Source organism: Macrobrachium nipponense, chromosome 20 (genome assembly GCF_015104395.2).
Source record: "Macrobrachium nipponense isolate FS-2020 chromosome 20, ASM1510439v2, whole genome shotgun sequence".
Lineage (NCBI taxonomy): Eukaryota > Metazoa > Arthropoda > Malacostraca > Decapoda > Palaemonidae > Macrobrachium > Macrobrachium nipponense.
The window spans coordinates 56,150,044-56,175,442 of NC_061089.1; the positions used below are offsets into that span (position 1 = coordinate 56,150,044).

Here is a 25,399-nt window from a genome sequence, read left to right on the forward strand (position 1 = left end):
GGCGTTTTACAAACCGCCTGTTTCCTAGTTCCGAAATCCTCGGGGGTTGGGGATGATACCGGTGTTGGATTGTAAGCGCCCTGAAAACTTCATTCGTCGAAAAGAAGAAGTTCCACGATGGGGAGACCCTGCCCTCGGTGTTAGCATCACTCCGTCCCAGGGGACTGGTATGGGTGTCCTTTGGGACTTACCAGGTACTGACTTACTTTCCACGTACCAATCCCATCCTTCCTCGAAGGAAGAAAGTTTCTAAGATTCATTGATTGGGGGGAAGAATCTTCCAATTCAGGGCCCTGTTGTTTTCGGCCCTCTCCACCGGCCCCAAAACCAAGTCTTTACGGCCATCATGCGGAATGTTCGGCACAATGCTTCACCTGGAAGGGGTGAGGATTTTCGCTTCTATTTCTCGGACGATTGGGCTTTATAATGGGCCAATTCCAGAAGGATCGTTTGTCTGAAGGACTTGAAGAAAACCCAATGGATTTGATTGACTTCTTCCTTAGGAACTTCTGGGTCAATCTGCAGAAGTTCAAGTTCTGATTCCCGCTCAAGAGTGGCGTTTATCTGGGGTATTCCAGATTGAACTCTCTATGAGTTTGTTCGGGCTTTTCCGTCCACAGGAGAGGATAGCCCGGGGAACTCGAAAAACAGTTAACAACCTTCTTAGGGAAAAGAAGTTATGCACAGGTGAGGGAGTGGATGAGTTCTGTGATGGGGACGCTCCTCCTCACTGGAGCAATTTTGTTTCCCTAGGAAGGTTGCACCTGAGACCTCTCCAATTCTTTCTTCATCGGAATAATTGGAGTCGTTCCTTTCTCGGCTTTGAAGGTTCTCCCTGTCAATTACTTTCTTCAAATCAAAGAAGGAGTTTAGCATGGGTGGGTCGGATCCCGACCAAGTTCTTCGCAGGGACTGCCTCTTCAATCCCAGAAACCCAGCCGTGGTTGGTTGTTTCTCCGATCGCGTCGGAAACACAGGTTTGGGGGGCGACTCTGGCGGAAACAAGGAAGGTGTCAGGAACCTTGGATGGGGTGACCAGGTCCTTCCTGGCACATCAAACAGGAAAAGAACTAATAGCCAGTGTGGCTTGCTCTGAAGGGGAGTTCGAGTCAGATGATGACAGGTAGCAGTTTTGTGCAAATCAAACTCGGACAACAACCACGGCTCTGCATACCAGTCAGGAAACAGGGGGGGGTGGGGCGCATTCCTTCTCTCTGTACCTAAACAGCAAGAGATCTTCTTTCTGTGGACAAAGAAAGGGGAAAGGGGATAAAACTTCTCCACCCAGATTCGTACAGGGAAAAAGGAAATGGAATTTAAGGGCAGAATCTCCTCAGGCAGGCAAAGATCAGGTTCCGTTCCCACAGAGTGGAACTTCTGCACCCCAAGATGTTTGCCAGAGCCATTTGGAAGTTTGGGGTGGGGCAGGTCCTCTGTTAGACCTGTTTGCAACTGCAAAGAACAAAAAGACTGGATCTGTTATTGCCTCCCTCTCCCATCTCCGGATCCAAGGAGGCCAAAATAGGGATTAGACGCTCCCTCCTACTCTATTGGAAAAGGACCTCATGTATACGCGTTATTCCCCCCTTCAAGATTCTGGGGTTGACTTTAAAAAAGTTCGCAGAGTCAAGATTCAGCGAGGATGACTTTGATATAGCTCCCTTTGGCCAGCACAAGATTCGGTTCACAGAGGTGCTGGAATGGCTAGTGGATTTTCCAAGATCTCTTCCTCTAAGGAGCGATCTACTCAGACAGGGCCCCACTTCGACAGGTAACCAAAAATCTCCCCGCCTCTCAGTCTGGAACATGGCGTTCAGACTGGTCCAGAAAATCTGGTCAGAGCAGAAAGGCCTTTTTCGTCAGCAAGCTGCTAAGGCAATCGCTAGAGCGAGGAGGTCTTCCAAACATTTACGAGTGTTAACCAAATCGAAGTTGGGGATTCCTTCAGAAGATGGTGCAAGAGGAATAACGTTTTCCTCTTCCAGTACCTCTTGTGAAGTCAAATTGCAGACGTTCTTTTTTATTCGTTAAAGACAAGAATGTGGCTTAGTCGTTTGACGACGATTAAACGGGCTATCGTAGTTATGTTGGCGAATGTCTTCAGGCACAGGGGCTGGGCTTCAACTTATCGGAAGGAATAAGGACCCATGACAGGACCACTTGGTTAGGTCGTTTGAATACAAACGGAAATGCCGTATCCTAAGACACCTAGCTGGAATTTGGATGTCGTCCTTCAATTCCTTGGGTCCTCTAGGTTTTTGTTGAACCCCCTAATTCAGCCTCATTCAGAGACCCTTACCAGGAAGACTCTGTTTTTGATGGCTCCTAGCTTCCGCCAGAAGAAGAGTGATGTGAGCTTTCAGGCGGATTGATGTATCGGGTGGGTTTTAAGGAGGACTCTTCTCATTTGCTCTTTCCTTCCTGGTTTTCTTGCCAAAGAATTGATAAACCCATCAAGTCCATGGCCCAAGAAACTTCGAGATTCGTGGGTTATTTTCTTTTCTTTGGTAGGAGAAGAACCCGGATAAGAACTCTTTTGCCCAGTGAGAATGGGTGAAATAACTATCCTTAGAAGAAAATAAGAGCAACTGAAAGCCAACCGAGAGGTACTGTGGTGTTTTGGTGTTCAGTCAAAGACCCTACTCGTCCATTGGTCGAAGAACTCATTGTCCCTTCTTTTCTTGAGAAGCCTCATCGAAAGAAGCACACCGGAGTTCCTGGCAAGAGAAGAACATCTTAGGTCTTCTTAAAGGTGAAAAGCCGACGAAGGTTAAGAGCCATAGCAACTTCTCTTGCTTTCAAACAAGAAATCTTGTCCGTGCCGAAATCTGTGGTAGACAACATTTTCTGGAGATGTCAGTTCAGGTTGGTCGAAACCGAACCTCACTTACGTGATGTGAGAATTCAACTTACGAAAAATGCCTTCGCCTTGGGCCCGTACGTTATCTGCGGATTCAGTGCTGGGGCAGGGAGCTGGAACTCATTAGCATGTTTAGTTAGTATCAAATTTTTTCCTCCCTTGTATTTGTTGTTGGTTGGTTTTGCCTTAAAGAGGATGCAATGAAGGCCATCTCTTTAGGTCGTAATACTAATCTTTGTAGGTTTAGTTGGTAGGTGGTCTGATGAGTGTGGCTCCTTGGCCAGTAGTAGTGGTTTAGGACCTGTTAAGATAGGGATGAACTCCCTTTAAACAGGATACCGACTTTGGATTCTTACCACCACAAAGGGATCACATATCCCAGTGGTAGATCGAGTGGCTTTCAGGCATCAGGTCACCCGTCCTAGCTGTATCTCTCCAGGCAACCGCTGAATCTATAGATAATATCAATGAACGTTCTTCTGACCTGCACATGGTAATAAAAAAAAAAACCAAGGTTTTTATTTATATCCTTACTAACTAAAATCAGTTGTTTCTTATCTCTCCTTATTACTTTAGCTGTCTCTTACCCTCCACCAAGGGTTGCCAATCAGCTAAGTCTATTATCTGGGCATGGGAAGTTCATGTACAAAAATGATATTGGTTAAAATACTACAATAAAAGTTTTGTACCATACCTTATCCTGGCCAGATATATACGTCTAATTGGCCCACCCAGCCTCCCCTCAGGCGACAGGTGAAAGAGAAAAAATTCTTGGCTGGAGGAGAATAGATTGGTTGCATACCCCGCCCGCCACCCATCGGCGGGTAAGGTAGACCGCCTGACCTACCTTGGTCGCGTTGTGCCGCGAGATTTGTGAAATTTCTGGTCGGAAGTCGTCGGTAGACTATAGCTAAGTATAATATCTGCCAGGTAAGTATGCTACAAAAACTTTATTGTAGTTTAACAAATATCATTTTGCTTTGATAGTTTAACTAGGGTTTTTTCTTTTTTCTTCCAAGTCCCGTTTTTCATTTTCTTTTGATTGTATAATCTTTTGTTTCTGCATTTTCTATCTTACTTTTTAGTTCTATAACTTTCCATGCATTTTTTTTCTTTTGCAAGACCTTTTTTCCACTTTCTGATTTTCTGGAACAAGATCCTTCTGTCTCTTGGTATGCATGAATGATGTTTACTTTTCTTCTTCGGTATATATTTTTCCACTATTTTCTCCAATATTTTATGTAATATCTCCGTATTTACCCTTATCATCACTTACGAAAATGTTATCCCAATCTTTGTTTAATTCTTCATTAATTTCTGACCATTTTATATTTTTACTGTAGAAGTTGTATTTTCCATATCCTTCCCACTTTTTCAATTTCATTGCTTATCTCGATTTTCACTGCTTTGGAATGAACTGTTAATTCTATGACATTATGGTCTGAAATACTCGCATTATAAACTATTATTTCTTTAACATAATTCATCTCGTTCACAAATACTAGGTCTAAAGTATTTTCCCCTTTCTTGTTGGCAGGTGATTTATTTGTTGAATGTTGTATTCTAGTAGCATATCTAATAGCTTTTCAAATTGCCTCTTATCTTCTGCACTACTATTACTCTCTTTTTTATATGTATAAGTACAACCACAATCTCCTATTCGTTCTTTCCATTCTACGAAAGGAAAGTTGAAGTCACCAGATAGGAAAATAGTCCAGTCCTTGTGATTTCTACATATATCATCCAATTTTTCAATTATTAAGTCAAACTCTTTAGTATTAGGAGGTCTATATATTACTATGTTCATCAATTTTTCAGATTCAAATTCTAACGCTATTAGTTCACATTCTGAGTTACTATATTTCTCATATATTTTTCCTTGTTTTTTGTCTTTCCCATATATTGCGGTTCCCTTGATTCCTATTTTTTCTATCTGATCTATAAGTTTGGAACCCTTTTATTTGATCATCATTCCCAGTCCTCTTGGAATACCAGGTTTCACTTTATATTCATTAGATCTATTTTCTTTTCATTTTGGGTTAGTTCTTCTATGTACTCTATTTTTCTTTTTGAGTTACTCGTAACTAAACCCTGCGCATTCATCACTATGATGGTTTGCGTGTTTTTCTCCTTCATTTAATAATGGTAGTAATAAGGATTTTCCCATGTCTCTTTCCTGTTCTGGTATGTTGTTCTTTTTTTCATTTCCAGAAATTCTGACATTAAAAATCCAACTTTTCCATAATATTTGATCTTCTTCATCATAATTATTCATTTTGTGTCTGAATCTGCAATTTTCCTCCGTTTCTGCAATATCCTCTTGCATAATAAATACAGTTATTATCTCTTGAGTAGAATTTCGGAGCTGATGCTTTGAAATTTTTTGCTGACACCTCTGCATATCTCATTGGTGGTTTGCTTTTCTCTTTTAACTGATATTCTTGATTTCTCTCTTTATTTGTTTCTTTCTTATTTTGGATTTTATTACTTGGTTGGTTATTTATTTGATTATGATTCATGGCTACAGGGCTGCATATATTTGCATTTTTTGTCGAACTTACATCCTTTTCCTTCTTTTAGGTTTTACATATTTTGGATGCAGATCTCTGCAATCATCCCCATATCCATCTAAGTATGCACATTTACCATATATTTCATAGTTTTGACATATATTAGGATGTTTTGTAGTAACATCTTTCTCCAAATCTGCAATTCCCTTCTTTTCAAAAAGGTTGCAGATTTTGTCTTTCTTGTCTATTTTTTCCTCTTTTCCCGTCATTGTGTAGATCTGGGTAGAGCCTCTTCGGGATTTGCTTTTCTGTTGTCATATCGTAATTTATTTCTTCGTAGGTATGCTGCTTTATTGCCTCATATGTAGTATCAATGAGTATCTCTGCATCCATACTTTTATCTTGTTCTTTGTTTTCCTTATTTTTTTCTGTCATTTCATTTTTGTTTACTTCTCTTCCGTTTCCTCTTCTTTTCTTCTTCTTCTTCCTCTTCCTCTTCTTCTTCATCCTCAACTATTTGTACATTCAACTCTTGATTTAATAACATTGTCTATCCATGATAGACATGTTGAACAAAAAATTCTTGTATCTTTTCTCAAATCTTGTATTACCTCAGCACTGTGGATGGGTTCGGAATGTTGCATGCAGCACATTTTTCTGATTAGGTTTTGTGGATTGACTATGCTATCCAAACCTTACACAGTTTGCATGCTTTTGGCATTCTTTTTCCTAATGCATCAATTAGGATATTCACAAGATTCACCTTATTCATTTTCTTTGTCGGAATATGTTGGTTTATGTATATTTTCTTTATGAGTCTCTTGACCACTTGGATTATTTTATTTGGAACTTCTTCAATTATTTTCAAGATGTTTTCATTAGATTTGTTCCAGTTTGAAGGATTATATCCTTCTAATATATCTATGAATGCTTTTTGTATCTTTTTGGTTAGGACTGTTGCTGATTTCATAGATGAGAAATGCCAGTTCCCTTCCTGCTACCTCATCGTATTGCGAATCTGCTAAACACGCCAAATTACGCCACCTCTTCCCGCAGTTGGAACTTACTGCCATCTTGTTCTGATTTATAGTATTACACTTGATAAACTAACTTAGAAGACGCTTTATCCTACTATTTTCACACTAATCTTATCACCGATAGTTCACGAACACTTCTAGATATTTCTCAAATTCTAGTCGTATGTTAAACTTGTGATATCTGTTGATTAATCTGACTTCACGCGGGTACGTCTCACCAAGCAAGATGGCTACTACCCTTGCAGTACACCAGAGAAATATCTCGAGAGACGACATCGTCAGGAATACTAACATCATCGGGAGAGCACCTGACCCACAACCTCTGCGTCTCCTAGAAGAGCTGCTTATCATCGAACAAAAGCCTCCCCTTAATACTACCCAAGAAGCGACATGTGTGAAGAGGACCACACCCCTCCCCCCAACGGAAACAAAGTACCAGTGCGCATGAAACAAACACCGGACATGAAAATAATACCAGGGGTGACGTCACTCAGGTAGAAGCCAATCAAGAGCCTCCCGGTGATACCCCCAGCCTGAGAAGGCCTGCAAGACTTGTAAACGCCCGCCGTATGAGTCACCTTCCCAGGAACCAATGAAAACCCGACCTGCCGGAAAGGTGCTCTGACTGTACTCAATCAGTTATCGCTTGATAATGTCCTTTGGATCAGGAGGAAACGTCGCATTGGGGAGAGAGAGAGAGAGAGAGAGAGAGAGAGAAGAGAATTTTATAAGCAATAATAAATCAAATGACTCAGCCGAATTTTACCATGCCCTTTGGTGCGTTGCTCACCAGCCTAAGCAGCAATGATCTCCTGCCACGCCCAGGAGGGCACCATTAGGCAGCACGCCCTTGCAGTACACCAGAGAAACATCACGAGACAACATTGTCAGGAATATTAAGATCATCGGGAGAGCACCTGACCCACGATGTCTGCGTCTCCTAGAAGCGCTGCTTATCCTCGAACAAAAGCCTCCCCTTATCCTACTTGGTGATCAAAACAGTTTAATGATTTCAGTTTGTTTTATTTATTGTTGTTATTTTGGATGTAAATGATTCTTTACTCTTAATCAAATTTCAGTTCTTTCACTTATTTTGTCTTCAGTAAGCACAACAGTAGTGTCAAACTGTTTACCCTATCTAACTTGGCATAGGGACAATGTGGCAACGTGTCTGCCACATCTACACAATATCCCAACTTCAATCAAGGTTTTATGAATCGAATCTGGGAAAAGTGGCAACATCTAAAGTGTACAACGTATTTGTAGTAATTTTGGTTTGAATGTAAGATATTTCTAAATGCTTATCTTGTATTTTGTGGGTTTTTAGTCTCCATTTTTAGAGCAGATTATTAATTTTTATTTTGTCTACCCATGTAATTGCAAGAGACTAAAATGTCAGTTAATTTGACCACATCATAACCTAACATGTGGTACAAATCTATTGCAATTTGTCATGAGGATAGTGTTTAAATTGCATGGAGACCTATCCTAGAATACCATAATCCCCTTTTATTTGCCATCACTAAAGCTAGAATTGTCTATGGAGCTTCCTTACCACCATGCTAGGTGGGGTTGTGCCCGATAGTAGCAACAATGACGGTTCAGAGGATAAATCTCAACTTAGTCTAACCTAGGATGTAGTTTCCTATTTAAAAGGGGGCTCTCAGCCTTTTCCATGGGCCATCCCACTTTAACCTGCCTTAAACTTAATACTTCCTGTAAATTGTAAAGGTAAGAGTCTTTATTACGGCTGTGAGTAACAACATCTATGGGCTAGTCTGTTTAGGGCACAAAAATACCATTCCTTGACATATGATATGTACGTACCATCAAACACCCATTGATACTGAAAATATTTTCTTTTACAAATTTCAGAGCAATTTCATATTTCAGTCTCCTAGAAATGCCATGCAGATACTGATCTGCTAAGATACTAGTAGATAGTACTATATGTATTAAAGTAGTTTGAAAATATGTGAAAGGTACTGTGTTGGGTCAGAGAATGACTTATAATAATATTTTAATGAGATCATAATGCTAAAGAAGCAAAATTACCCAAAATACCATGCATGTGCAATATCTGACACCCTTTATTTCCAGATAAAGCTATTACTATTATATAGCATTTGACATTACTTTTCAGGATATTCAGTGAGTGTGTAGACCATCCCAGTAGTATATGTATTTTGAATTGTAACTTGAAGAAAAAGAGATGTGTTTATTTTGTCAGTCGTGGACACCTGCCATGTTAAAAATATTGCTGCCCACTGGATGAATTATGTGATGGATGCTGTGGAAGAATTGGATTGTCATTTTAATCATAAAATAAGAGTGCCACATTGAGTTGGTCACACACTTTTGAACCATGAATGATTGATGAGTAGCCCACATGCTCAATATTTATATTCAAATAAACTGGTCACCACAAGTTGTTAATTATGCTGGGGTCACACATTCACGTATCACGACGGCGTATGCCCACGTATGTGGATCGTGGGCATCATCGCAGTGAAATGACCTTGAATAGTTGGTAAACAGGACACGGGCTAACGGACGTAAAGCCAGCACCGTAAATTGCGCCGCAAATGTACGCACAAAGAAAGCAAGGTCGGACGTTTACCTGAAACTAACGCCGATATTGTAATGTTCTATGTACGTCAACTTCACGTCAAGACCGCGCCCACCGTTGTGGTGCCGTAAGGTACAAAAGGGCGGGCCTGTGAACAGAGCTTGCCATTCCGTAAACAATCATTGTAACCGCTCGTCTCTTCGTTGTTTTCATACAAATTTATCTATTTTAGTTTTATGGTAACTTTTTGATAATAGCCATCTGTAATATATATAATATGTAATTAATGTAACATCACAAATAAATGAACACAGGATAAGTACTATATAAGACTAGCACTAGAATTTTCTTGCTTCGATTTTACCATTCAGACATACGCTTAGACATATAAAACTGTTGACTATGGGCGATTTATATTTAAGCGATATAGAAAAACATCTAATAACTTATCAAACATTCTTGGAAATAAATAGGAATTCTACCTATTCAAGATAATATTTTTTAGATGTATATAAGAATTCCTCTCAGATATTTACATTATTTGTTACACCATTATTGTAAGACTGCTATTCAGAAGAAATAAATATCTTCGACAAGGGAACGTTCTGTCCCTCGTCATGGAGAGTTTCTGTGTCGCTGTCATCAGTCAGAATCTCATCCAACTCTGACTCCTGTAGGTGGAAGTTGACATTTTCCCTGTCCTGAATGTCTGCAGGAGTGGTTGTAGAAGTCTTTTCCGGGCCGAAAGAAGGTCCTGCAAGATGTGACGTTGATGGTCCCTTCCTTGGTCGTTTGTTCATGAAACTTACCTGTCAGATATATATATAGCTGTATTCTCTGAAGTCCGACAGAATTTCTAAAACTTACGACACACGTAGTGGGAGTTAGGGTGGTTAGTACCCATTCCCGCCGCTGGGAGGCGGGTATCAGGAACCATTCCCATTTTCTATCAGATTTCTTCTGTCGCCGGTGTCGTAAACATCTGTTTACACACCTCCGCCTCAGGATTTTGGAAAACTTTTCATTGCTTGAGTATCCTCTTGACTTTTTGGTTTTTTGATTGGATCGATAGCTTGGCATACGTGATTTGGACTGTTTTTTGAATTTGGCTTAGATTTTTTCCTTAAATATGTCTGGATGTAGTTCGGCTAGCGCCAGGGTGTGTTCGAAAGTGGAATGCAAGGTTAGGCTTCCGAAAGCCTTGGTTGATCCTCACACATTGTGTAAAGGGTGTAGGGGGGCAAGCGTGTGTAAATATGAATTTTGCGCTGTAATGAGTGTGAAAGCTGGATGATTTACAAATGGAAGACGTATGAATCCTACGTAAATAAGTTAGAACGTGATAGGATTAGGAGGTCTTCCTCCAGGAGTAAGTCGGGTAGCAGACAGGGTATTAATGTATCCCCTTCTAACCCTCCTTTAGATTTTGTGTCTCCTAACCCCGTAGTGTTGCCTTCTGGCCCTCAAGGGGTGTCTGCGGAGGGTAATGCCCTTTCGCTTATTCTGGATTCATTGAAGACGCTTGAATCTAAAGTGCTTGCCCTTGAAAACAGGCAAAATAAGTGCAGTGATAGTGCCCCTAGTGAAGTGGAGGGGCGTCAGATCGGCCCTATAGCGCCTCTAGGCTGGGACCTCTGCCGGACTCCCAGGACTCAGGGAGAGGGCATGTCGAAGGCCGAAGGAGGGTTACGGGGAACCCCCACCGATCTGGCGTCCCTTCAGCAGTTCCTGTGGACGCTTCCCAGGCTGCTAAGGAGCGTGCTCGAGCACGTATCCTGAAGGATTGTTTCTCGTCTTCCGACACGTCCTCCCCGCGCAAGGGGTGGGAATCTCGTTCGGATTCGCGACCTTTGAAGAGGACTCTTCAAGAGCTTGACGCTTCCGTCATGCTTTGTCTGAGTGGCATTCTTCTCCGGAAAGTGTAGCTTTTCCGCCCCAGAAGAAGTCTAGGACGTCATCCGACGATGACGCCCGCGAGCGCCCCAGTCGCTCTAGAGCAAGGCTGTTCCTGGGAGAGAAGAAGGCGTCCCCTCGCCCCTCTCCTTCTCACAAGCGCAGCTCGTCTCCGCGTAAGGAGACATCTCAGACGGAGATCATCATTGCGATGCAACGGCAACTGGACGCTTTACTGAAGCAGAAGGAGACGGTACCTCGTCGAAGGCAAAGCCCCCCCCCCACGATAGACTGCCTATCAACGTATTGAAGAAACTAAGCAGTCTTCTCCAACGGCTCCTCTTTCGTCCCCGTCTTCTGATTTTTCGCCCTTCTCTAGCTTCGTTTTGCTGTGGGTTCGTCTAGAGGTGACGTTAGACGCCAGGTTAGAGAGAGTTCTCTGCATGCTCCTCTCTCTTCCCGTAGAGAGGACGCTCGGCGTTCCGACTTCGACGCTTCTGCTGACGACGATTTTGTAGCTGTCGGACGGACTTCTTTGCGTTCGGCCCCTCTTCGACATGACAGTGTTGACGCTCAACGATACGCTAGTCGGGCAGTTGATCAAGTTTCTGCGCGGGACGTTCGTAAGACGCTTCGCGGGACGTTAGAAGAGTCTCTTTGATGGACGCTCCGTTGGACGCTTCGCTGGACGCTCGGTCGGACGCTGATTTGGACGCTCGAGAGAACGCTACGTTGGACGCTCAGATGGACGCTCGTAGACGTTCTAGTAAGAGCTCTGTGGACGCGAATGTGGAAGTTCGCTGTCACTCGGATGTTGTTCCCGAGACTTTGGCTCGTTTCGCCTCTAAAGGTGATTCTGATCCTGTGACTGTTAAGGATCCGTTAACCCTCGTCTTCTCTTCATCGTTTGGATAGGAGACTTGGAGCTAAAGTACTTCTGCCTCTTCCTTCGGACTTGCACTCGGGTAGGGAAGAAGGAGAACTTAGCGGTTCTTCGGAGGATGTTGATGAAGAACAACCTGCTACGTCTGCGTCGTCAGATTATCGAGTTTTGGCACGACTACTTCGTGATTCGTTTGGCGATACTTTCCAGCCTGCTGCTCCTCCTTCTCCTCCTTCTCAGTTTTCGTCGTCGAAGACAAGCAAGTCTCCAGGTTTCGTGAAGATGAAGACGTCGTTATCTACTAGAAGAGCTTTCCGGAAGGTTAACGCCTGGATGGAGTCTAGGAAAGCAAAAGGAAGGACTACTTTCACCCTGCCTCCGTCTAGACTTAGCGGTAAGGCAGGGATGTGGTATGAGACAGGCGAGGAATTAGGATTGAAGGTTCCTACGTCTGCTCAAGGTGATTTTGCCAGCGTGGTTGATGCCTCAAGGAGGGCCCTTTTAGCCTTAGCTAAAGTATCTTGGACGACTTCCGAACTGGACCATCTTTTGAAGGGACTGTTTAGGTCCCTAGAGGTATTCAACTTCTTAGACTGGTGTCTTGGAGCCTTAGACAACCAATCTCGTAAGCCAGACTCGATCAGCTTGGGGGAGCTGTCCAGTGTATTGTCATGCATGGACAAGGCCGTCAGGGATGGCTCAGAGGAGTTAGCCTCTCATTTTTCAGCATTGGGGTTTCTTAAGAAAAGGTCGCTTTATTGCAACTTCGCGGCTAAGTCTGTCTCTCCCGCACAGAGGACAGAACTTTTGTATGCTCCCTTCTCGAGTCATCTCTTCCCCCAAGCTATGGTGAAGATCTGGCAGTTAGTCTGAACAGAGAAAGCCACACAAGACCTGTTGCTCAGTCTTCGAGACGTCCGGCTGGCCCTTCAACGTCGTCAGGAGCCCAACTGTTTAGAAAGCAGAAGCCCTTTCGTGGAGGGACTTCCGCTAGATCGTCTCCTCGAGGAAGAAGCCTTCCTAGAGGTAGAGCCCCTTCCAAGTCTAGGGGCAAGAAGTGAGAGATCGTGCCTTCAGTCACCGTAGGAGCCAGGCTGCAGTTGTTTGCAGAAGCCTGGAGAGTAAGAGAGGCAGACACCTGGTCTCTCGACGTCATAGAGAAGGGTTAACAAGATCCTTTCATAAAGCCGCCCCCGTTGACTTCCACTCCAGGGACTTGTCCCCATCGTATCCTCTAACAAAGCGAAAGATACTTTTCGACCTGCTCGAGCAGATGCTCGAGAAACGAGCAGTGGAACAGTTTTTTAGACCTGGCACGCCAGGATTTACAACAGATTGTTTCTTGTACCGAAAACAATCGGGAGGTGGCGGCCCGTCTTGGATGTAAGTCGTCTAAAATCTTTATAGAGAAGCAGAGGTTCAAGATGGAGACACCTCAGTCAGTTCTGGGGGCCTTAAAGACCCGGAGATTGGATTGGTATCACTCGACCTCCAGGACGCCTACTTTCACGTCCCGATACATCCCCAATCGATGAAGTACCTTCGGTTCGTATTGAAAGGGAAGGTCTTTCAATTCAGGGTCTCTTTGTTTCGGACTGAGTACGGCCCCTTTTTATCTTCACCATCTTAATGAAGAACGTGGCGAGGTGGGCTCCATCTTTCCAACATCAGAATCTCGCTCTATCTGGACGACTGGCTCATACGAGCCTCCTCGCAGACCCGGTGCCTGAAGGACTTGCAAACGACTCTGTCTTTAGCTGCGTCCCTGGGGACTTCTGTGAACTTGGTTCGAAAAGTCACATCTGACCCCAACACAGGTCCATCGTGTATTCTGGGGATTCAGATGGATTCAGTGGCTTTTCGGGCTTTTCCGTCCCAGGAACGTCAGCAACAAGGCATAGAAAAGTGTCGGCCTTTCTAGGGAAGGATTCATGCTCGGTGAGGGAATGGATGAGTCTGCTGGGGACCACTTTCCTCGCTGGAGAAGTTTGTTTCCCTGGGGAGGCTACACCTCCGACCTCTTCAGTTCTTTCTGTTCGGACAGCTGGACAGAAGGACAACTTCGACATGAAGTTAAGCATCTCGGAAGAGGTGAAGAACCATCTAAGATGGTGGCTCGATCCGTGGAAGCTGTCAGAGGGCATATCCCTCAAGCTTCAGAACCCCGACCTAGTGTTGTTCTCCGACGCGTCATCCACGGGGGGGTGGGAGCAACTCTAGGGGGGGAGGAAGTGTCAGGTACCTGGAGAGGGGAACAGGTAACCTGGCATATCAACTTCAAAGAGCTGGCAGCGGTTCAATTAGCGCTCCAGTTCTTCCAGAACAAAGTCTCCCGCGTGTAGTTCAAGTCAACTCGGACAACACCACGCCCTGGCATACTTGAAGAAACAAGGAGGAACACACTCTCGCTCCCGTTTACTCTTGTGAAGAGATCCTACTTTGGGCAAAGGAGAGAGAAGTCACAATATTGACAAGATTCATTGCCGGAGTCGAGAACGTCCGGGCAGATCTCCTCAGTCGACAAGGACAGTTATTGCCGACAGAGTGGACTCTCAATCAAGAAGTATGCCAGGAACTGTGGGGTCTTTGGGGATGCCCCTTAGTGGACATCTTTGCAACGTCAAGGACGGCGAGACTTCCTCTGTATTGCTCCCCGGTTCTCGATCCGGGAGCAGTAGCAGTAGAACGCCCTTCTATGGGATTGGACGGGCCTGGATCTCTACGCTTTTCCCCCCTTCAAGATCCTGGGTGGGGGAGGTGATGAGAAAATTTGCAGCATCGGAGGGGACGAGGTTGACTTTAATCGCCCCCTTTTGGCCCGCAAGCGATCTGGTTCACAGAGGTGATGTTCTACCTAGTGGATTATCCGAGATCTCTTCCGTTAAGGAGAGATCTACTCAAACAGCCCCACTTCGAGAGGTACCACAAAAACCTCTCCGCTCTGAGTCTGACTGCGTTCAGACTATCCAAAAGTTGGCCCAGAGCGGAGAGGTTTTTCGAAATCAGTGGCTAAAGCTATCGCCACCGCGAGGAGACCATCATCAATCGCGGTTTACCAATCGAAGTGGGCAGCCTTTAGAAGTTGGTGTAAGAGAAAAGGAGTTTCCTCTACCACTACCTCTGTGAGCCAGATCGCCGACTTCTTGCTTTATCTGAAACAAGATAAATTGAAGTGGCAGTGTCAACTATTAAAGGCTACAGAAGCGTCCTATCTGTAGTTTTTCGCCATAAGAGGCCTCTTGACCTCGCTAACAACAAGGATCTCCATGATCTATTGAGATCTTTCGAGACGACCAAGGTACCACTACCGAAGCTACCTTCGTGGAACCTGGATGTGGTCCTCAAATATTTAATGTCAAATCGCTTTGAACCTCTTTCCTCTTCGTCTCTACGAGATTTGACGAAAGAAAACTGTATTCCTAACTGCTCTGGCGACGGCGAAGAGAGTTAGCGAAATACAGGCTATCAGCAAACACGTCGGTTTCAAAGGGCATAATGCAGTCTGCTCTTTGAGTATGTCGTTTCTGGCCAAAAACGAAAACCCTTCCAATCCGTGGCCTAGAACATTCGAGATCAAGGGTATGGCAGAGATCAGTGGTCAAGAGCCAGAAAGAAAAGGTCCCTGTGTCCTGTTAGGGCTCTTAGAGAGTATATTCGTAGAACGAAGGATTGCCGAGGTTCTGCGGAGAACTTATGGTGTTCGGTCAAGAGACCAAAACATGCCCATGTCCAAGAATGCACTGGCATTCTTTTTAAGCAACACCATTAAAGAGGCGCGCACGCTTCTTGCAAAGACAGCGACTTTAAGATACTAAAAGTTAATGCGCACGAAGTAAGGGCTATTTCGACCTCAATAGCCTTTCAGAAAAACATGGCTCTTAAAGACATTTTATAAGATACTAAAAGTTAATGCGCACGAAGTAAGGGCTATTTCGACCTCAATAGCCTTTCAGAAAAACATGGCTCTTAAAGACATTTTAAGTGCTACTTTTTGGAGGAGTAACTCAGTGTTCGCCTCGCACTACCTACAGGGAGGTGAGAACGACCTATGAAAACTGTACTCTCTCGGGACCATACGTTGCCGCAGACACTATTTTTGGGGGCAGGAGGTAGCACTCATCCTTTCCCATAGAAAAGGGTAGGTGAGTTTTTAATATTGTATGTTTATGGTTGTAGGGTCGGCTGCCGAGTACAGTCGTCCCTTCCTTTAGCCTTTGGTATATGGGAGTTTGTTGTTAGGCTAACTTAGGTGGTGGTTTTTGCCTCGTTGCCCTCAGAAGTATGGTCATGGTCTAGTCACATTGTGGTCCCGTCCCCGTTGACAGATCATCTAGAGCGCACCAACTACACAGGTCCACTACCTTGTTGGTAACTCTAGAAGCAGAAGCAGGCTGGGTGACAGTAATCACGAAGTCAGCTATGCTAAACAGGTAAGGAACCAAGATGTCAATCATATACATTTATATGTTCCTAAAATCCTTTTTCTGTCTCTCCCACCGCAAAGGTGGGATTCAGCTATATATATATCTGACAGGTAAGTTCATGAACAAAATGATATTGTTAAGATACAATAAAGTTTGTTCATACTTACCTGGCAGATATATATATTTTTAGTACCCACCCACCTCCCCTCAGGAGACAGTGGAGATAGAAATCTGATAGAAAATGGGAATGGTTCCTGATACCCGCCTCCCAGCGGCGGGAATGGGTACTAACCACCCTAACTCCCCACTACGTGTGTCGTAAAAAACGTTTTAGAAATTCTGTCGGACTTCAGAGAATACAGCTATATATATATCTGCCAGGTAAGTATGAACAAACTTTATTGTATCTTAACAATATCATTTTTAGGAGGTTCGGCATCTTGAAGGGCGCTGTGAAGAGCTTGAAGGAAACTGCTGGTCTTGGGAGACGGAAACAACAGCTGACCTGAGGGCGCCGATCTGACCTGTTATACCACGCTACAGCGTTGCCATGTCGTACAAGGTTGTAAATGTGTAAATCGGTTTTGCCGTAGGCCACAGCGCAATTAGGAGGCCCGCGTGCTTCGCCGTGGAAAGAAAACAACGGGTGACATTTGGCGTGACCACCCACGACTTGTTTTGAACATTTCAAAATTGGAGTGGGCTACGGCGACCTAGTGGGCGGAGCTTAGCGCCGGACGACCGTCACCGTACGTCTACGATTTTACGTATGTTTACGTTACATTACGGTTTACTGACGTAAGCTGTTGCCAACTACCAATTTCCGCTCATGCGTGGGCGTGCGTGCGTTGATACGTGAATGTGTGACCTTAGCATTATATTTCATGTTAGTATCCTAAATTCAAGTGACAGCTTCCATCCAATTTTGAAAAAAAAATTACTAAAGAAATGCCAGTCTTGTAAAATTCAGTTGTTCCGACACGGCATACAAACCTTCGGTCCTTTTACAATAGGAAGGTACTAGCGGCAGCTGGATAGGTCGTAAGCTTTCGAACAAGGGGTTCGGTAGTTAACTGCTTGTCCGACAGGCGGCTTCTGCGGCGCGGACTGGTAGGTAAACAAACCACTTTTGCTTTCGGCCTGCTGGCGTCCGTGGACGGTTATCATCGCTCTCTGCCCGCTTCATCGTCGTTGCTTTCCGCATGGTTGTGTTTTTCTTTTTTCTATTTATCTAGTGAAAACTGAATTGTAAGTACAATCATTTCATATTTATTTCCATTGAATTCAAGTGTGAATTAAAGGATCTTGGTTTCACCACGCCCTCCGATTACCCGAGTGCCGGGACTGAAGGCGTAAGTGCGGGAAGTTCATTTTACCAGGAATGATCCTCGTATTGTGTATGCTCGGTGCCGAGGGCGGGAGCGCTCGCTCCGAGCGTATATTTGGGTTGGAAATGTGTAGATGAAAATCGTAAGTAAGTGCTCTTTTCATTTATATTTTTTTGACCTGTATGCCCGTTGCCGAGCGAATGCGCTCGGCACGGAAACTTATTCTGTATGGAAGTGGAATCGCAGTACAGTATTCTTTTCATTTTCAATATATTTATTTTGATTGTAGCAATACTCATTTTGGATCAGTTTCCGAGCTTACCCGGAAATTGATCCTTTCCCCTTTTTATTTGAATGAAGTGAAATCGCAAGTGCAGTTCTTTTTCATTTTCATTTTTTATTGAGATTGCATTGTTTTACTGGGATCAATGTTTCGCTATTTCCCGGGAATTGATCCTTCCCCTTTTTATTTGTATGAAGTGAAATCGCAAGCGCAGTATTCTTTTCATTTTCATTTTTTTTTTTTTTTTGATTGCATCAATTCATTATGGATCAAGGTTTCCATAAACCTTGATCCATAAAGGTAAGGAATGGATCCTTTTACCCTTGCACTCGGTACCGAGGGCGCAAATGCGCTCGATCCGAGCCCTTATTCATTGTAAAGTGAATCGTAATGCAAGATGCATTTTCATTTTATTCCTTATTATTGATTGCATCAATATTTATTTGGTTCAAGTTCCGCTCAGTCAGGGAATTGATCCTTATGCCCTTGCATTCGGGCCGATGGCACGATTGCTCTCGGGTTTTTTTTATTGTTGTTGGGTACATGGGTGCTGTGCGGGGGTGGGGAACGAGAACCCCCCCCCCCCCCCCCCCCCCCGCTCAGCTCCCACAGATGGCCCTTCCCCTTGGGGGGGGGGGAGGTTATCGGCGTTCTTCTCCTCGCCCGATCCGTCGAGCGCGGGGGAGGGCGCTCGGTTCCCGATGTACAATTGTATTCGGGGTCTTCCACTCGTTCGGAGAGGGCTCACCCCCCCGCGCGAGGGGACTTCCCCCCCACTAATCGCTACTACTGTTATTTCCGCAGGTGCTACTGCCACGAGGGTGGACCTTGGTGAGGTATGGGCGTCCTTCCATTTGCAGGGCGTGCTAGTGTCCAGGGTCTGCGGTTCTATGTCTGGGCCTACTGCGGTCACCCATGGAGTGGTGACCACGCAACCAGGTGACGACGTCCCTCCTCACCTGGTGTACTCGCCTCACGTGGAGGTAACAGTCTTGCCTACAGCCGCTGTGAAGTGCCGTTCGCCGTACCGAGAGGGGGGCGTGCCGCCGCCGCTCGTGGTTGCCGCGCTGCAGCGACCACACTTCCGCTGCCCTAGAGCTCGCCCCTGGACCTGCCGCCGGTACCAGGATGTTGCTGGCTGCTGCTACCACTTCCTGTGTTTCCGGTGCTGCCTGCCGTACCTGCCGATTCTGGCTTGACTGTCCATGCAGTTGCTGCGCTGGCTGTCCCTACCGTTGCTGCGCTGGCTGTCCCTGCCGTTGCTGCGCTGGCTGTCCCTGCCGTTGCTGCGCTGGCTGTCCCTACCGATGCTGTGCTGGCTGTGCCTGCTGTTCCTGAGATGCCCATACCTGCTGATGTCGTCCCTGTTCGTCGGGGGTCGTTTTGGTACTAACCCCAGACTTTGGTCGTCTGTACAGTGCGTCCGGGCCCTGTGGCTTCGGCTACAGCAGCCCCTGGATAGCAGATCTTACGTCTGTCCTGAGGAAGCTGACGAAGAAGAGGAGGAAGGTGTCGTCGTCGTCGTCTTCATCTTCTTCAAGTCGTCGTCTGGCTTGCCCGCCTCTTCCCCTTCGACTTCTAAGGCTTTCACAGCTTGAGGAAGAAGAAGGTTGCCTCCTCCCTCCTAAGAAGTCTCCCTCGGGAGCTTCTCGGGGACCGTCTCACCTCGGTGGGACGGGAGGGTTTCCTTCCGCTGGTCCTCCTGCTCCTTCGGGAGCGGGGCCCGTCTCTTCTTCCGCAAGAGGAAGAAGACTACGGGGACCAGAGGGGTACCGGCTAACACCGGTACTTCCTCGCCTGGTGTCAGTGGTTCTGCCACTGCATCAGGGTCCGTTCTCGCCTCTCGTTCGCGGGAGGTACCGAGTGTACGGTCGCCTACCAGCGACCGTGCAGCCAGGAACCAGACCTCTGAGTCCGCTCAGCGTCAGGTTCACGGCACGGGGCGGAAGACTGGTGACAGCCGCTCACGTGACTCTCACCAGACCAGCTCTCACTCTCGCGGCGAACAGCTGGCTACCCGGGGACGTGACGGTCCACGACCGGCCACGGGCTGAGGCTGGGAAGAGGTCCTCCCGTTCGCCGGTGCCAGCCACGGCTGGAACCAGCGACGTGACGTGCCGTGAGGACAAGCACCGGTCTCACTGTGACAGTGGAGCCTGCAGGTCGCCTGACCGTCGCTCTCACAGAGAGCGATCGGGTATGGCAACCAGCACCAGCTCTTCTGACACTCGAGATCGGGGCCGCTGGTGCTCAGTCCAGCCGTTCTCCACAGCGAGACGGTTCGACCAGGCCAATGCAGCTCGATCGCCACCCCAGCGGGTTGACGATCGCCATGCAGCCCTCCAAGAGCCTGCTGGTTCTGCCAGCGAGCGGGAGGAGGGAGCGTCAGGTCTGCCTCTCCCGTACCTTCAACCTCCTCGGGTTACACCGGGAGGAGCGAGGTATTGAGGAGTGATCGTGAGGGGTGCGCCCCTCATGATCCCACCACGACGCCCTAACGTGCCAGGCACGGTTCTTGGACCGGCCAGGGACGTATGCGCAAGTGGATGGGGGGAAGACCGAGAGGGCTGTCGCTGTTCCCCTTCTTAGGAGGAAGGTTCTCGGAATATGCTCTTGTTCGAAGGGCTTAACGGTCCCACTCTGCAAGATGCCTGTGAATTCCGAGATCTAGAGGAACTTTGCCGAGGTTATGGCGCTGAATTCGTCAGCACAAACGACCTCGGGGAAGGATTCGCCACTCCCACCAGCAGAGGCCACGTCTCGGCTCGAGTCGTTTTGGGGCCCGAGAAGGAACCCAAATCGACGGTGGGTCTGCCGCGATCGGAGCTTGCCGACTGTGTTGAACCAGGTAGTCTCTCGTCTCCGGACAAGAAGGCTCTCTCAGTTTCTGGTCCGGTCGAACAAGCTACTTCACTTCCTCTACTGCGACAGAGGCGTTTCTACGTGTCTTCGGACACCGTAGTTGAATACCCCCTTCGGTCCTCCTGAGGTTTCGACCTCGACGAGGACTGGAATGAGTCGGAGGAGGAACGGTATCGGCTCTCTCCTGTCAGGTGTCGATCAGCCCCACCCAGACGACGTTCACAGTGGCGGCACAGGCAGACCTTACCTACAGTATGAGTTCGTAACCCTCCTCGGGGGAAAACGTTTTCTCCTGACGATACGTTTTCCCAGGCTCTGAGAGGCCATCGCCGTAAGGCGATGGCTGCTCCTTTTCTTCTCCAAGCTACGGGAATCGAGAGGACCACCAGCCGATATCGTTTGACGAATTCGGTGGGGGGTTTCGCAGAGTGCTTAGAATTCTACGGAATTTCTAGCGCACTCAGAGTGTTCGAGTTTTTACGATCTCCAAACACTTAGGCGAGACCACGGTCCAAAGTGAGCGAGAATCCCCCCCCGATAATTGTTACACGATAATCGGGAACCTCGCTTATGCTCGAATTCCTGTAATTTCTAGCATTTGGAAGAAGACTGCTGCTGGAAGAAGAGTATCTCACAGTAGGCGTTTAACCTGGAATAGAGAAGAACGGACGGGAACTTCCAGTTTGGCTTGAACTTTCGTCTTCGGTATTCTGTTCACCATTGAAGCTTTCCTTTGGGAAAGACTTCTCCTTCACTCTCTTTGACTAGAGAACGAAGGTGGTCGATCTCCATCCTTATTCTCATTCCTCGAGGGGAAAAGAATTTAGGATGGAGGTCGTGGTACAGAACCTACAAATTATACTACGTATATTACCCTCGCGACATGATTCTTTTAACAGTTGAATTGTCCGGGGGGTAGGCGCATACCGTAGTTAACTCTACGGTTTGTGACCGAGACGAATTGTATCTTAATTGAACTGCAACTCGGGGTTGCCTGCAACCTCCCAGCAGTTATCAGTTTCGATTTTAGATACTTGGTATTGTCATGACAACACCAAATCAGCTTTTGTATTTACCGAAATCCGTTTCGGTTAAATATAATTGCTCGAGCGTATTCTTTATGCTCGATGGTTCTAGCCGAACGCATTCCTTCGTGGAATAATGGATTACCTGGCAACTCAGGATGACGAGTCACCGAGAGCTACTGCGTATTGAACTGCCTGATAGCGGCTCAGTATCAGCTAGGTCTCGGAGATGCACGGTCGGTTACGTCTCTCTCTCCCCTGGTTTGATTGACTACCGAACCGTATCTCTGCCCAACAATCATGGACTTAGGTCTCTGATTAACGGGGATTCTCGCAATAATGAAGGACCATCTACTGCTGTGACGCTCGATTTCATCGCCTTCGACATTGCGAGAATTTTCAACAGATATCTCTTGGACTCTTTCATCTTTCTGTTTACCGCCCACTGGTAACAGAAGTCTGTACTAGTCAACGCTTCATCGCACCGCGATAATGCGAATGATTTTTGCAGACATCTGAGTTTGTCTTCAAAATATCTCGTATTCGTAGGTGTGCAATTATTCATTGCTCGCCCGAACTTAACAGATATGTCAGAAGACATCGCCTACTCTCCGACCTGACAGCTCTACTTCCAAATGTTCAGCCCATGAGAAGCAGTTTCTTCAGGCAGTATTTCCTCCTGTCTTCATTAACTGAAAAGCGCTCCGCGTTTATTGCAACTACGATCCTCACCGGACAGCAATGAATAGCGGTTAGCGTTCTCAGTCTTTGTAGCACAGGTTCAGAATCTTGAGAATCCTTCTCTCGGTTCAGCTGTGAAGAAGTAGGTTGCATTTTCTGTACACCTTCGTCTTCAACGACACATAGTGTTGTTTCTCCTTAGCCGAGAATCAACTATACTATGAGTTATCTTGCCATCCAGGACCTCGGTCTCTAGAAGGCAAGTGACTTTCGCCTGTTGGGTCACATGCCTTAAGAGAGTCATCACCTTGCCTTCTGGCATCGGTGACGAACAAATTATTTGTTTAGTCTCTTGGCATAACCCTTTTAAGGCGAAGGTCACGTGACTTGCTCGGGTGCTTGGACAACTTGCCTCCTACCGAACGCAGTCAGTCGGCAGCTGTCAGAGCTCCCAAGTCTTTGTACGAACTCGCTGTGGACTTAGTTTCGGTTGTTCCATAACAATCTTTTCTTCGTCCTAACGGCTTGTCACAGTACCCATACCATCGACACCCAACATTGAGTGTCGGTGTCCTATCCACTACCGAGAACAACAACTTCGCTGCAGACGGATAGACCAGTATGGGTACAGGACATCACCGAAGTTGAGAAGAGGGATAGGTCATACGACCATTCCCTTCTTTTCCTCTGAGGTAATTGCATGACTTTTACTGCGAAGTCAAGCATCCAGGGGATGGGGATTCGTGACGCTCGATTTCGTACCGAATTCGTAGCGAAGACTCTGAAACCTTCGGTTCCTGACGATCGGTTAGAGTCCTTCACAATCCCCCCTCCCTAATGGACTTCACCGCCTTCGATGCGAAGGAGATGCTGCTTTGTCCTGTGAAAGCGCGACCGCGCTTTCTGAAGAAACTCGACATCCCAGGCTGAGTGTTGAAGACTCTTCGTCAGCACCAAGATGACCTAGAAGTACACTCCCTCGAGTTACACAAGAACTTCTCCGTGGCGCAGGTACTGAAGGCAGGGGTCTGGTACAACCAGACCACCGGCACCTCCTTCTACCTTTTGGATATTGCCCACAGGTCCTTGGATCGTTTTCCTTAGGACCCGTGGTGGCTGCTCAACACGTTGTCTAGCTAACCCAGACCCTAGCAGGCTGAACAGCATCGAGTCCTGGTGTGGACTGTAAGAATAGATAAGTGAATGAGAGAGTGACTGGCTTCTCTTCCTATCTTTTTCTCCCCCTCTACCTGTGGGTAGAGGATACGGTCATCACCTTGCTGGATAAGGACGAGATGCCGGTGAGCTACTCGACAGAGCCCCATCCTATCCCTTTCACTAGGGATGGGAGCGAATATCCACCACTTCCTCCTACAAGGGGGGGGGGGTGGGGGGAAGTGGATGCCAACAAGAGACAAACCATAACTTTATGTTGCCTCTTGCAAATAGGAACTTGTTCTTGTTTGCTGGTACGAAGAGATACGCTTGTCTCTCTTTAGTACTTGGTCCAGAGGTCTGACCATTGATCCTGCGGTGCACACCCCGATCAATCGGACAGAGGCTTGGATCCCTCCCTCGCTCTTACGACCAGGGAGGCATTCCAAGGTTGGGCGAACACCAGTCTGTTCACAAAAGACTCAGATTCCTCCCACCAAGAAGTGAGTCTTCCTATTGTAAAATGGACCGAAGGTTTGTATGCCGTGTCGGAACAAATGACAATTTGTCCAAAATTGCATTTTTTCCTAAAACTATACAAACCTGAGGTCCTTTTACACATAGCCCCACCTCATGCCACCCCTCACTCTGCAGTTTTTGCTTGGGCCAAAAGCAAAAGTGATTTGTTTACCTACCAGTCGCGCGCGCGCGCCTGTCGGACAAGCAGTTAACTACCGAACCCCTTGTTCGAAAGCTTACGACCTATCCAGCTGCCGCTAGTACCTTCCTATTGTAAAAGGACCTCAGGTTTGTATAGTTAGGAAAAATGCAATTTTGGACAAATTGTCATTTTATCCAGTCATATTAGTTTTAGTAAGAATTTATTTATATACCACATATTGGCATAGTGCTATTAGTGCACCTCAGGCAGTGTACTGTAGGCATTGCTTAAGGTTCTTTGCAGTGTCCCTTCAGCCCCTAACTCCAACCTCTTTTGTTCCTTTTTCTGTACCTCCATTCATATTCTCTCTTCCATCTGACTTTCCACCCTCTCTAACAGTTGTTTCACAGTGCAAGTGTGAGGTTTTCCTCCTGATACGCCTTTCAGAACTTCTTACTGTCCATTTCATTTTCAGTGCTGAAAGACCTCGTGGGTCCCAGCGCTTGACCTTTGCCCTATAATGCAATCTAATCCAATCTTAGGGTTAGCCCTATAAGAAATTTGACTGGCTGGTGTGGTTGGGCTAACTGATAATAATAGTGTTTAGTAGATACCTTTGGGCATTAGTATTATAGTTAATATATCAAGAAAGTAATGTTTTCAGAGTTGTTTGTTAATTTTCATTATGGTTACTTTTGCATTGTGGGTATATATGTATATTGGATTGATTATCAAACAGAATGGCTTCTCAGAACCATGCATGATGAATGTAACTACATATTACGTATTAGGTTACTATTAATGGTTATGTTGGTTTACAGTACTAAAATATCTTATTTTTAAGAAAACTAATTTTCATTTCAGTACCTATTGGGTTTCAGGCACTATGGCAGGAAAAATTTTGCTTGGGTTCACCTTCCTCTGTGGAATAGCAGTTTTAAGGACATCTGCTCACACTCATCACCTCCACAGCGCCAATAAAGAAAGAGAGGCAGATGGTGCAAGAAGCCCCCGTGACCATGGGCATTATGCAGATGGAGAACATCACAGTGAATTTGACCATGAAGCTATACTTGGTAATTATACATAATTCCTTTGATTATTTGGTAACGAAAGAGGCTTATGAGACAGGATGAAATAGTGGGTGATCAGTGATTAGCAATGGTTGGGGAAGAATAGAAAGAAAATAAATCCAACACAAGAAAGGATTAGTAGGGAAGAAATTGAT

General features: G+C 46.0%; 1 protein-coding gene across 7 annotated transcripts in view; it reads left to right on the forward strand.

The window, feature by feature from the left end:
• LOC135226162 (reticulocalbin-2-like) overlaps positions 1-25,399 on the forward strand; it is a 93,704-nt gene that overhangs the window by 11,650 nt on the left and 56,655 nt on the right. For 6 of the 7 annotated variants that reach the window (XR_010317180.1, XM_064265619.1, XM_064265607.1 and 3 more), the window contains exon 2: positions 25,053-25,247. Coding sequence is in view for 6 of the 7 variants with exons in the window: in XM_064265619.1 (XP_064121689.1) it covers positions 25,058-25,247 (190 nt within the window). In the remaining variant the exon portion in view is untranslated. Of the gene's footprint in view, positions 1-25,035; positions 25,248-25,399 lie in introns of all 7 variants that reach the window. The other variant, XM_064265613.1, reaches the window with a different exon arrangement.